At 39.4% G+C, this 13,275-nt stretch overlaps 1 protein-coding gene across 7 annotated transcripts in view; it reads right to left on the reverse strand.

The window, feature by feature from the left end:
* STPG2 (sperm tail PG-rich repeat containing 2) overlaps positions 1 to 13,275 on the reverse strand; it is a 446,863-nt gene that overhangs the window by 186,093 nt on the left and 247,495 nt on the right. For all 7 annotated transcript variants that reach the window (XM_050944043.1, XM_050944044.1, XM_050944041.1 and 4 more), the window contains one exon: positions 2,937 to 3,052. In XM_050944043.1, coding sequence (XP_050800000.1) covers positions 2,937 to 3,052 — 116 coding nt within the window. The remainder of the gene's footprint in view (positions 1 to 2,936; positions 3,053 to 13,275) is intronic.

Raw genomic sequence — 13,275 nt, forward strand, 5'->3', positions numbered from 1 at the left:
GTGTCACCTGATGGACTCTGCAGAGAGTCTGAGACAATAGATCTAAAAGGTTTGGATTGTCCGGTTCACCACAGTGGACGCTGCATTAATGCAGCCACGAAATATAGCACTTTTAAAAGACGCCACTGAATTCAGTTTTCTGCTGAAGAATTTACCATTTTTCTGCAGCCAGGCATTAAACACTGCTTTTTTCGACCACTTGTCCTGCCGGGACCTGACTGCAACAGCCTGTTGCTTTGCACTTCTCCACTACAAGGTGTTAATTATAGCATATTTTCCACACACTGTTCCATGAAGCATGACAGCATGGGAGCTGAGGAGCGGGAGCTCTTTCCTTCCCTGCAATATGGAGGAAGGAGATTCTGAGTCATGCCACTGGGAAAACACTGCAAGGGTGGGAGGCAATGGGCTGCCCAAAGAGTACACTAAAAAAATCCACCCAGAAATAAATCACTATTAAAAATTATCATTTATGAATTTTATGTCAAGGAGTAGATTCAGCTATGGGCCAGTTGTGTCGGTGGGAGCAGATGGGTGTGTGAGTGAGATGGGAATGAAATAGCAATAGAATAAGTGTATATTACTATGGAAATTTGTCCTATTTTGCCACAGGATGCATAGGGCCCTAATAGTGATATGTACTTTTATCACCACAAAATTCTGATTGTTAAAATTGTCATCCTCAAAATATTTACTGCATGTCTGACCAGCTGCACTGTAAAAGCAATATGTTAATCAACAGTATAACATTTATAGTTTGTAACATACACAGGGGAGGACAGACATTAAAAAGGACACCGCTGAGTTCTTTACTGTTAAAAACTGAAAAGTTAAAGCTTACTAAAATTATGTATATCAAACTAAAGCACGGAACTCTACCATTATGCTTTTCCACTATGAATTAATTAATTTAAAATGTTTTCTAATATACAGTCATATGATACACTAGTTCCCGTCCATAACTAAACCCAGGATTAAGACTAACCAAAGCCCAGTTGACTTCCCCAAAATGCTCCAATTCCTCTGCATCCTCAGACTATGGATGAATAACACACAAAATCAAACAGAAGCGAAAGTATACAACACATGCTCATTTTCCCCATCAGATGCAGGCAAAAACAGATGAACGCAACCAAAACTACTACATTAGTATTGGAAATGATAAAATCATTCAAAAATATAGCTCCATCATTGCAGCAGCATGTATTTTAAAAAAAAATCCAATAAATTTCTTTTCCCACTACTGAATCCAATTAGTCCCTCAGCTATGTTTAGAAGAATTGGACTCATGCTGACATCCAATTCACAGAGAGGTCTCCCAAACATTCCCTCTGATACAGAGTCCCCATTGACTCCTGACTGATGCAAACACTGACAGAGTTTCTGTATGCCTATTTTGTATGTATATGTGTATTCTGCTTCCCTGACCTTGTATTGTCCCCTTCAATGATTTTTCTTTCTTGTTTAGAAATTTGCTCAACTTTTCTTATCTCTTCCCTTTGTCAAGCCATTCCCTTTTCTATAAAGTCTCTCTTCCCTCTTACTCTGTTTTCCATGTTTTTGCTCTCTTCCCAATCTTTCCATCTCTCATCTTTCCAGTTACTTCATTCTCTATGTTCCCTCAATTGCCATCTCAACCCCTCTTCTTCTTTGTACTATCCCAGTCTCTCTCTCCATTATCCCACTCCTGCCATTGTCAAAATGCTGGGTTCTCTATTTATCTCAGAACATATATAGCCACAATGGAGAATCCAAACACCACATCACCATAAGGTATGAAAATATTATTCTCATTTTAAGGACAAGGATCTGAAGCACAGAGAGATTTGATGACTTGCCCAAAGTTCACACACAACCGGGAACTGAACTCAGAAATCCTAATTCATAGTCCACTTCCTTGACTGCAAAACCATCTTTCCTCCCCACCCCCCCAATCATTACACTGCATTCCCTTCTCCCCAAAAGTTGTAAGGAAAGGATCAGGCAAGGTTCCTTGTGGCAGCACCTATTCCCCCATACGATGGAGGAACAATGATGAGATAAATTGGTCTCTTTTTCAGCCCTTCCCTTATGGAGAAGAAAGCCAACAGGGTCCAAGAGTGGAGCAGAACTGGAGGGGGAAGGGAAGAGGCTTTCTACAGATACTGTTGCTCTAGAAAGAGTAGTTGATCAGGGGACCAGAGACTTTCAGGGGACTTTCTCCTTCCCCTTCTTACTCCACATCTTCACTTCAGTCTCTTGCCTCCCATTTCATTGCCTGGGAAGACCAGCTAATGTGGCTGAGTTTCCTCAGACCTAATCCCAAGTAGCAGTGCATTTGGCACATAATTGCCACCCAGAGATGAGAAAGCTGCGTCAGGGCAATTGTAGCAATTAGTTATATGGTGAAGGCTGCCCTTCTATTGCTCTTTCATCGAGTTTTCTGCTCCACAGAGCTAGGCCCCCTCTCTCAGCAGGCCGTCAGTCAAAGATGTTTAATTTGCTCATGGCTAAATTCACGTTGGAATACATAAGTATAACACAAAGAAAAGATTCAAGCACTGAAAGTGTGCTATATTTCATTACATGGAGCAACAGAGGGAGCGAAGGAGAATCAAAGAAGCAATATTTATTTACTCCCATCTGATTCAATAGTGAATAACTGGTCTGAGGTGAGCCTCTACTCCAGCATCTAGTTAAAGCACATACAGGAGATATGTCGACAAATTGCCATTTACTCTGCTTATTACTGGTCACGTTTTTAAAACCTGGCCTCCATTGCTGTTCCCACAATTTGGGAATTGTCATTTAGATAACTAAATATAGACTGTCCCTACAAATCATGTTAAATGCCTAAATAATGCCAGGAAAACTACAAGCACAACAAAAGCAATCCTAAGGCAAGGATGAAAAATCAGCCTCAGTATGTGACCGAGAACACAGCCACATCAACAAACCTCATAAGCTCCTGGACCGGGAGTAAACTCTTTCACGTCCTTAAAACGCTCCACTCTGGAAACAAATAGGGAAATACTGGAAGCTGACTTCACTACAGGATTGTACGTCCCAGGTCCTATGGGGGAAAAAAGAATAATTCATTAAGTAAAAAGAGTTCTTTTAAATGGCTGTTAATAATAACCTTAGAATGTTGCTTGACTAGTATATAGTTTATATATCCTGCAACCTTACTGCCAGATGTCCTACAACATTTGTTTTTGCTTTTAAAATATAATGTTCATGAAAGGCACCAGAAATAGCATTGTGGACTGAAACATTCAGAATAATTCCATCACAAAGAGAAGCAGTATAAACTTATCCGCACCATTCTATCAATGTGGCTGAACTCTGTGTTTTGAGGGACGACCTTCAGTGGAAAAGCAGTACTCCAGACTCGACTACTATTTAGTCCTTGGCTTCTCTGCTGAAATGTGAGCTGTTGTAGTAACTGTTGTACTTTTGAGAGGAGAATGTGATGACTACACAATATATAGAATCAGGTGACTTTAGACAGTATGTTAGAAAAGAGAATCTAGTGGAATCTGGTTGGGAGCTGGTGATGGGGGGGTTTGTTTGTTTGTTTGTTTTCTGGTGTCTACACTACAAAACATCCTTGCAGTCTTGACTTCGACATTCTATCACCATGTATCTAACCTTACCTTACTCAGAGCAAAATAGTAACAATGCCTGAGTCCTATATTAGTACCACAGTCGCGGTACTCTGGTGGTGAATTACAGCTACAAAATTTGCTAGTACCTGCAAGGTCTCAGTGAATAAGTTGAGAAGAGCTCAAAGAATGTGAGGATGAGATCAAAGTTGTTGCCAGCATGAATTTTGTGTCAATTATAATCTTTTGTTGGCTGTGTGCATAAGATGTGTGTAGAAAGAATCACAGCTTCACTGAGCCAAAGAATTTATCTTTCATCTCTTACTTCTTCATATTTCTCTGCAGTCTTTGTATTGCCTCTATATTTAGCATAGAATAATTAGGATATGTTGCTAATTTAATAAAATCTTTATTTTTTTAAATGATTAATGGGACCAACTCTATCTATTATAACAGCGTAAATTCTGAATCACTGCTCTGAATTCAATGGAGTTACTCAGGACACCAGCATAACAGAGAGAAGAATTTGGCCCTCCATTAAAAGTAAAATAAGGTGTTGATTTAATTCTTCTCTGAAACATATGAAAGCAATTGGTGTTCCACTATCCAAACTGATACATCTAACTGCTAACAAATTTGGCTCCTCAAAAAACTATGAAATTGTGTGCAAATGTGTGTGGCCACAGACTGAGTCTCATATCTGGTGCCCTTTGATAGTAACAAAAAGCAGCAGGGTGTTTTGAGCAAAGGTGTCCATGACAGTGAATTGAATACTTTTCTCTCTCTCTCTCTCTCTGAATACACTCCAATACATAATGAATGACTTTAAAATGAGTAATAAATATCTCCTTACAAGTGACGTAACACTAAGAGTGTAAGAAGATCAGCATTTTTGTTATTCTAATAACTGAATATCATACACCTTACCAGTAATCGAGGGCAGGGGGACTAGGTTGGATTTGTTTCGATTTTTATGTAGAACAAAATTCTGCAAAAAAAATCTCTTACTTAAATGCCTAAACTGGGGTTTTCAAAGGAGACTATTGGAGTTAGGCACTCAATCGCAGTTTTATACACCTAACTCCCTTAGTCTCCTTTGAAAATCTCAGTCCTACTGTATACATAGGCCTGTTCTACACTAGTCTTATTTCAGAATTAGTCGAGTTAATTAAAAAAAAAAAAAAATATTCCATCCACATGACCAAATCGGTTTTTTCGATTTAAAGAGCTCTTTAAATCAATTTCTGTACTCCACCTCGGCAAGTGGAGTAGCGCTTAAATCAAGATCGCAATCCTGGGTTAAAGGTATTGTGGAAGCAAATCAACATTATTGGCCTCCGCGAGCGATCCCAGAATGCTCCGTTGTGACCACTCTGGACAACACTCTCAACTCTGATGCACTAGCTAGGTGGGCAGGAAAAGCCCTGAGAACTTTTGAATTTCATTTCCTATTAAGTCACCGTCAGCACAGTCCACCATCACAGGCGACCATGCAGAGTACACCATCACAAGAGATCACGCAGTCCCGGATTCGCAGACGAGCTCCAGCATGGTCCGAATGGGAGATACTGGATCTCATCGCACATTGGGGAGATGAGTCTGTTATGGCAGAACTAAGTTCCAAAAAAAGGAACACAAATATGTACACTAAAGTCTCCAGGGCGGGCCATGACGGAAACAGGCTACTCTGGGGACACAGAGCAGAGCTGTACAAAACTTCAATGAGTTACTCCACATACATACTCAGATATTTAAAAGAATTTTATCCTTATGGATTTTTTAAACATCTGAAATAAGGGTACATAAAATAGTATGTGAACTTACAAGTAAACAGTAAAAACGTATCACTTTGAGTGCTTTCAGGAAACCCACAGACACAGGACTGCCAAAAAGGAATCAGTGACCAGAGAGAAAGAATGTTAAACTTGACTGTAAACCATTTTTGAAGAAAAAAGATTATTGTCATGATTTATAGATGAGGCTGATAATACTTCCATCAGTGTCTAACAGATAGAAACAGATTATTTGTTCATCCACATAATTTATAGCCAAATGGTTTAGCCTTGCTTGCAGGAAATATTTCCCATCAAATTTATTTTAAAACTCTCTTCTCTTCCTGCCCCAGTTCTTTCTCATTAGAAATTTCTTGTAGAGAGAAATTGTAGAGAATTTTTTATGTAGAGATATTTTATTGGATATTTATTAAATAATATAGTATTATACAGTTTCTCTATTCAAGCACGATACGCTGGCCTCCTGTAAGCTAAGAATTCTCGGACATCATGCTACACTTTCAGCTGACCCCACCTTCATTCATTTCAAAATGATCTTCTGAATATTAAGACTTTGGTCAATAGAGGGTGGGAGTTTTGTGTTGAAATTAATTTGAAACATAAAAGAAAGGGAATATTAAATAAGCATCAGTAGAAATCAGCCTTTACCATTTTTACTTCACAGGTTTGATACACAGATATCCTGACTAAAGATGTACTTACTTGGGTTTTTTTTTAATCCTACTCTCACATTCACTTGCAGAATGTGTGTTCCCAAAGGCAAAGGCAAATATTTTAAGATTGTTTTAAAAACAGGCAATATTTATTTTCTCCCTTTAGTTTACAATTAAAACACACTATGCCAAGGTTTTAAAGATACTGATACCATGCACCTGCATTACACTTTTACTAGCCCATGTATATTTTTGCTCTGTTCTGGTATGGAAGGTCATATAATAAGTGATTTACTGCACATTTTGGAAGATCATTTTAATATCTTCAAGAATTGCTTAATTGTTTATTGATCTCATTATGATGCTACATTTGTGGTTTCTTCAGATGTTAATGTCAGCAGTATGCTACCTGTTAAATATTATTGTTAGGTCTGTTATTTCCAAAACATCAGTATAAAAACAGTACATATGAATCATTACATATTAATCATACATATGAATCATAGGCAATATGATTCATATTGGGGGGGAGAGATAGCTCAGTGGTTTGAGCATTGGCCTGCTAAACCCAGGGTTGTGAGCCCAATCCTTGTGGGGGCCACTTAGGGATTGAGGGCAAAAATTGGCAGGGGGCTGGACTCGATGATCTTTCAAGGCCCCTTCCAGTTCTAGGAGATAGGTATATCTCCTATTTATTATAATATGCATAGAGGGTGAGCTACATCAAGTGGCTAGAAAGTATGTGGTCCAGGGAATATTGTAAGGAAAACTGGATAATTAAGGAGTATCTTTTTGTTCAATACCAACAAAATGTACCCACATAGGGCTCAATCCTACTAACACTGAAGTCTGTGAGAACAGGATCAGGCTCATACTGTAATCAGGAATTGTGTGCCTAGTCCATGGATAACATGTACATGAATATGTACCAATGAACCACTAAGACCTACTCAGGTTAATGCAACATGCAAGACTCTTGCCCAAAATAATACTGATTTTAGAACAGATTTGTCTCTAGCCTGTTACCATAATAATGATTTTTAATTTTGTAATAGGCTCTCCAGTCTAACCATTCTTTACAATAATTGCTAATACATTTACATATGTGTCTATAGCTACTAAAGCAGTTAAATTAGTTACTCTGTGGCTTTAACCTTATTATTATATTGAAGTCTTTCACAGGGTATATGGTGAAACAAGACTTCACTTATCTTGCCACCTGATGTCAGTCATTTTGCTTCATTTCTGCATTATGCCTGTTTTAAGACATCTAACATTAAAAAAAGTGTATTGTGTTACATAGTTTATCATCTTAGAATATATTTCCCATTACATATGCTGCTGCTTATGTGATACAGGTCAAAGGCTTTCATTGCCTTTCCCAGCACCAGATCAGAGCTGAATTACGCAGAAGCTATCTTAAATTTATTTACCAAAATGCCACATTTTAATCACAGGTCAACGAACAATAAAACGTCTCATTCCAAATCAAACACCTATGAAAAATCTGCCTGTATCATGATTGGTATGTAATGGGAAAATCAAGAGCAGATGATTCTTATAATTATATATTTTCCAGCCCTATGCCGGCTCACTCTCCATGAAATGTCAACCAACGCTACAGGGCAAAAATGGCAAAGAACAGGAAGAATGGGTAATTTAAAGTGAAAATCTATGTTTCTGGCCTCTCAATGAGAATGTTCCAGTACATCAAAAAAGGACTGGAAAATGACTATTTTTATAAATATGAACTTTAAAATCCAAACAGATGAGAAGCCTGAATTTTCTTTGTAACAAGTAGAGAATTATGAATCATACACTGCTCACTTGCTCTTCTACATTACTGGGAACTGCTGTTACAATATCTTATGTGGGCTTACAAAAATCCACTGTTAATGAAAGCATGAATTCTGAAGAATAAAAGGATATGCTAATACAATCAAAATGGGAAGGGCTGTTTTATATAATGTGTTTTAAAGTTACATGTTTTTATTATGTATGTTCTGATTTTTGTTCAAATTAAGTAACAGTAAAGACAACAGATTAGTGCATAAGGAAATATCACTGCCTCAAAAATGTTATGCTTAATATTCATCTGCTACTATTAAAATTCATTTTGATTTAAATTGCACTTCCAATTACGCTTATAAAGCTGCGCAGGCCATTCAGTCTGCCATATTTGTAAAACAAAATAGACATATACACAAGGATACGAAATTCTAAAAAGTTGCTACCAAAACACCCTTACATTTTGATAAAAAAATAAACAAAATACTGCACTACACAAAACAACAGTGTGCTGCACAGGGACTGATAATGAGATAAGAATATACCTAGTTGGACTGTACTGTGCCTGTATGACATGGAAAAAAATCTGTTTACAGTAGTAAATGACCTCAACATTGTTTCAATGCCATTTGCAATAAAGATCCTACCTAGAACATGTAACAGGCATTCCTTCCATTAGCCTGGAATCATAACTCTAGTGAATGCAGCAGTTCTGCAGCAGATAACATATTTGGAAGCAGTAGTAGGATTCCGGACACCAAGATGATGGAGATAGTTAGTTTTGGAGACAAAATATTATGAACTTTCAGGCTTTGTGCCCCTGACAGCTGAGTCAAGAGTCACCCACTTATGTACAGTAGTGGTCTCTTTCTCTCTCTCTCTCAAATGTTGGAGGGTGCATGGAGTAATGTTAAGATCAGTGCAACTGAACAGAAACTCAGCAGACTCCTAGGTTAAGCAGCAAAAACCCTCCCTGGGAGTTTAAATTTGCCTAGTCAAACCAAAATAAAAACAGAATAGCAGGTTCTCTGGGCATATTCCCTTCATTCAGCTGAACAGCTTTGACATGATAATCAGAGCCGCTCTCAAATCTATAGTGTTTCTTGGCCCAGTATCTAAACAGAAATCACCATGCGTTTTAAGGCTCTGAGCCCAACTGGGCTCAGCTACCTGCTTAACTGAGGTGCAGGTAAAAGATTTAGGATTTGTAACTAGTGAGCTACAACAAAAATACTCTGAGCACACTGTCCGTCGTAACACCTCCCCCCCCACCTCGCCCAAGGGAGCAGCAAGCTAATTGGAAAGCAGGTGTTAGGAATGTGTGTGGGGTGACTCTCCAATTACTGTCAAGTATCAGAGGGGTAGCCGTGTTAGTCTGGATTCTCCAATTACTGCCTTTAAATCCTTGTTTAGGGGTTTATTTGTGGCCTATCACTTCTACTATATGTAATTTAATTTTGAAAAGAGTTTGTCTTAAGCTGTCTATGGTGTGTTGCCCATTTAATGAAGTCTATATCATAAAGAAACCTTTCTGTCAATCCAGAATCTCTTCTTTCCTTGTGGTGACAATCAGCTGTATACTTAAGCTCAAGGAGACATTCCCCAATATAATTCAGAAAATGCACTCCAGAAACTCTGCTAGGATGCAGTCACCTCCACTCCACCACAAAAGACACACATACACCTCTACCCTGATATAACGCTGTCCTCAGGAGCCAAAAAATCTTACCACGTTATAGGTGAAACCATGTTATATTGAACTTGCTTTGATCTGCCGGAGCATGCAACTCTCCCCTCCCCACCCCACTAAAGTGTTGCTTTATTGCGTTATATCCAAATTTGTGTTATATTGGGGGTAGAGGTGCATTACTGTCTGACTCCAACAGGTGCACAATTTAGGCCTATTAGATCCCAGATGCTTCTGAATGCACAGGAAGTGGTTGAAGGCAAAAGCATTTCTTCCATCTGCACTTTGCAAAATGAAGGCAGCATTCTCTCTCTCTGATGCAGTCCTTGCCACAATTACGCCGTTTCTGTCACCTTGTAGAGGAGTGGACTCACCCTTGCAGCGCCTCCTGCTGGTGACTTCTGGGAATTAGCTCTTTTCCAGCCAAGAGCACCTTCTGCAGGCCGGTGATCCACTTGTCCTCTTGGCCCCCGTGTCCCTCCCTGGACCCGGTGCCCTTTTACCAGGGTGCTGTCCCTGGCAGTAACCCCTCAGTCTTAGGGTCTCCCCTCCCCAAGGAACCCTCACCCATTATTCCCACCTTGTCTCAGTATATGGCTACTGTCAGTCATCGTCTAGCCCCATGCCCTGGGGCAGACTGCAATATCAGCCTACTCATCACTGGCAAGGTTGGGTTTGGACCTGCTGCCCTGGTCTATCTCTGGGCTGCCCTCTGCAACCCCTAGTATCCCTTGGCCTTCTGCTAGGCCACAACCTGGGGCCTTCCAGGCTAGAGCTCCCCAGCCTGTCCCCAGACCTGCTTCACCCAGGTACTCCGCTCAGGTCCCTGCAGCCAAGTCCATCTCCCTCTATAAACAGAGAGAGACTGTTTGCTCCTGGCTTCTCTGGCCTTCTTATAAGGCCCTGTTGCTCAGTTTGGGGCGTGGCCCCAGCTGCAGCCACTTCTCCCAATCTGCCAGGGTTTTACCTTGCCCAGCCCCAGCCCCAGCCCTCTGCAGGGGCTTTTCCAACCCCTCCAGGGCTGGAGCGGGTGTTCACCCCACGACACACCTCTACCTTGTTGTAATGTGTTCTACATGGGTCTACACCTTGGGATCATTCAGGAGAAGAAACTAATGCAAAATACAACTACTATTAAGTAGAGTTGCACATGGGAACAAACAAAAGCAGAGCTCCATGATCTGCACTGACTACCATAGAGAATTCAGGGTATTCTAACCTTGTTAGTTGAGAGATCTCCTCTCACCCTGTGATATACTGCCACACTGAGCAAAGGCTCTTGAGCTAAGTTTATACCCTCAACATAAACAAGAAAAATCTGGTGGGAAGCCATTCTCTGTGAGCAGTATTTGGAATTTCCTTTCTCTCCCTGGGTCTGAGACACCCTAGATTTGTAAATCATCCAGGCACCTTTCAAAGCTCATCCTCCCCCCATCCCCTTTGTTAAGGCTGTGGAGGTGATATATTTATGGACAGTCCTTTATGTTTATGTTGTAACTTTTAATGTACAGGATAAATACCCAGAGCTCTTGATGGGCACCTATTTGAAAAAAGTGAATAAAATAAATACATTCCCATGGTGGCATCCAAATGGGCAACAAATGACCAGTACACACCACCACAGTATGCGATTGACTGTTCTGCACTCTACAATTTGGCAACACTGAAAAGATTCTGGAGGGCAAAAGGACTGCCCCTACTAAATGACAGTACCAGTTTTCTAAGCAAAATAAGCTGATGAGCTTCTGAACTCAATGAAACATCCTTTCTAGTTTCATCTGTTTGAGGGCAAGGGATAAGGTACAGAGAGAGGAAAAGAAAAGAGGGAGGGCAATCTGAAGCAGGACTCAGTGAGTGTGAACTCAGAAGAAATTCAGAATACAACGGGTGTGATTCTCCATGGCTGCACCCCGTGTAGTCATTTACGTCTGCGCAAAGTGATGTAAACTGCTAGGTAATATTTTTACAAGCACTCTGCACAGCTGAAAATGATGACATGAGGTTCAAGGCAGACCCTGGGTCTGTGATGGAAGACATTTGTGGAATAAATCAATCACTTCTCTCTACTTTATTTTTGATTATTTTTTTTTGCATTTTCAAATGTAAATTGAATATGTAGCAACAGTTCTCTCACAGGTTGTTGAGTTGAAAAGCTGAACAATTCACTCAAATGTGAAAGATAAGTGAAAAGAGTTTCAAAAGCTTCAGAAAAGAGTTGCTGCCCCTCAACTTGTTAGGTTCTGTTCTCTGGCCCCAAGTTTTTGTACTTAATGTAAATTAGTTCAAGTTTTCTAAACTGCAGATATTCTAGTTTATCAATGTCTAATATTCTGGGGAGAGGGGTTAACCTTCACACTGTAGATAATGAAGATCTGATACTAAGAAATAAGATGAATTCAATAATTTATTAATGCAGACTATTTATCCTTTGGTACTAAATAAGAATCTTTTAAAATGATAATCCTTCTAAACACATTCTGAAAATATGCAGAAAGGCAGTCAAGCCTGTCTTTCCCAAAGGTTAAAGGGTGTTTGTGAATCTACAGTTGCCATTAATTTAGCCAGTAAAAACAACATGGAAAAGTTAAGAGCTTGGTTTCCGCTATCGTACACTATAAATGCTGGATAGGTAAAACATTTAGGTTAATAGGACTCTGTGGGAGGGTTTAGGACAATCTGTAACAGGAAGGTGAGATCTAACCTGCTGAGTCTTCAGCTTGAAGCAGTGCTTTCCTGTTAGTTGCTCTGTCATCATGTTCAGCTGTAAGTCACTATACATCTAACTCCATAAAAAAAGATTAGAGACATTTTACACCTACTGAGGCGATCTTATGAAAATGGCATCTTCTTAAGGACTCTGATCAACAACAAAGTATTTACAGTGGCTGCAGTTAGTGTAGAATTACCATTTTCATTAGAGAACCCTAGTTCTTCTGTTTATAACTCAGCTGAAAAAAGGGGATCTATGTTATAATTTAGCAAACCTATAGAACCTACAGTCATCAATAAAATCTTTACAACTGCCTTAGTAAGCAATAAATGTTACTGCATAATTCTCCAAGTTGTCCCTATTCTAAGAATAGAGGAAACGGTAATATCATGGCAACATTATCTACTTGTAAAAGGCAAGTTTAATGGCAACTACATTACTGTATGTGCATGTATATAAATACAGAGAGAGAGAGAAAGAGAGAGAGAGAGAGAGAGAGATTGTAAACCCCCAGTGGAGGGATTCTACCTTTTAAACTTTTTCTATAGTGCTTAGACAGTATTGGTTCTGTCCAATAAATAAATATATTTATATTGTCTTGATTTTCAACAGGCAGAACACTCACCATTTTCCACTGAATTGAATGGAAACTGCATAGGCTCAGCACCTTCGAACATCAGATTATCAACATTATAGGTACAACATTAGTGAGACCTACATTGAGGATTCATAATACTTTCCATTATAAATCTCAATCACTTTGGCAAACTTGAATTATATGAGCATAAAGTCTGAGCTAAAGCTGGTTAGCCTTCATTCAGGGCAAAGAGAGTGGAAAATAGGTTGTCTTACCGTAGTTACATTTTTTCCCTGACACTTGAACTTGATATTTGGCAATGAGATAGTCCTGGCAACAGAGACATGCTTTTTGCTGTAGCCATGAGAATTCATTCAGGTTTGGTGAAGTTACAAGCCATAGAAAATCACAATAGCAAATGCTTAGCAGAGCTTGCTAGAAATGTGCTTTTTACATTCCTACTATATTACACATAATCAAACC

This window comes from Gopherus flavomarginatus, chromosome 3 (genome assembly GCF_025201925.1).
Source record: "Gopherus flavomarginatus isolate rGopFla2 chromosome 3, rGopFla2.mat.asm, whole genome shotgun sequence".
NCBI lineage: Eukaryota > Metazoa > Chordata > Testudines > Testudinidae > Gopherus > Gopherus flavomarginatus.